The 655-nt window shown below is 64.4% G+C and overlaps 1 protein-coding gene across 1 annotated transcript in view; it reads right to left on the bottom strand.

Annotated features, from left to right (window-relative positions):
- The window catches only part of SH3BP4 (SH3 domain binding protein 4), a gene marked incomplete at its 5' end in the record, with an annotated part of 13,777 nt that overhangs the window by 11,168 nt on the left and 1,954 nt on the right, over positions 1-655 (bottom strand). The window contains 1 exon segment of the mRNA XM_014587440.1: positions 496-637. Coding sequence (XP_014442926.1) covers positions 496-637 — 142 coding nt within the window.

Here is a 655-nt window from a genome sequence, read left to right as displayed (position 1 = left end):
CGTTGCTTTAGGATTCCCGTTGGCGGCTGTGCCAACAAAACAAAACTGTCCTCGCCCCGACTCGAGCAGACGCGAAGAGGAGGCAGAACAGCAGTGCAGAGACCCTGGAGCTTTGCCTAGGACCACGGTCTCTCCACAACGGGAGCAAGTCAGACGCTGGGGCATGGCTCTCAGAACCGAGTCCCGGACCCCAGGGGGAGACGAAACAGATCTGCTCCCAAGGATCGAGCCAGAGGTGGCGGGAGCCTAGGGCGGCCCGAGTCTACCCTGAGACCACCGGGGTGCTCACCCACTCCGCAGAGCAGGGACCTGCCAGACTTCCCGGCAGGGATGGAGTGTTCCTGAGTGGTCTGAGGCCCCTAGGGTCGCACACCAACTCCTGTCTCCAGAGCAGCACTTCAAACTGCCTATTCGAGCAGCCCAGGTAACACCCCAGGGAAAGGTGGGGGCAGACCGCGCCCCGTCCGGAAGCCCGCCCGCCCGCTGTGCACTCACCATCACGAGCTCCTTCTGGAAGGACTTCCGGTCCTTGTTCTCCGCGTTGTTGCAGTCTTCCTTCAGCTTCTCCAGGACGGAGGCCACCCGCTCGGGCTCGCTGTCCGGCTCCGCCCGGCAGAAGAAGGCAAGCGGCCGCCCCCACTAGCCCACGGGGGCC

This window comes from Tupaia chinensis, unplaced genomic scaffold (assembly GCF_000334495.1).
Source record: "Tupaia chinensis unplaced genomic scaffold, TupChi_1.0 Scaffold000030_1, whole genome shotgun sequence".
Classification (NCBI taxonomy): domain Eukaryota; kingdom Metazoa; phylum Chordata; class Mammalia; order Scandentia; family Tupaiidae; genus Tupaia; species Tupaia belangeri.
Note: the sequence above shows the minus strand (reverse complement) of the source record. Positions and strands in the feature narration are given on the sequence as shown.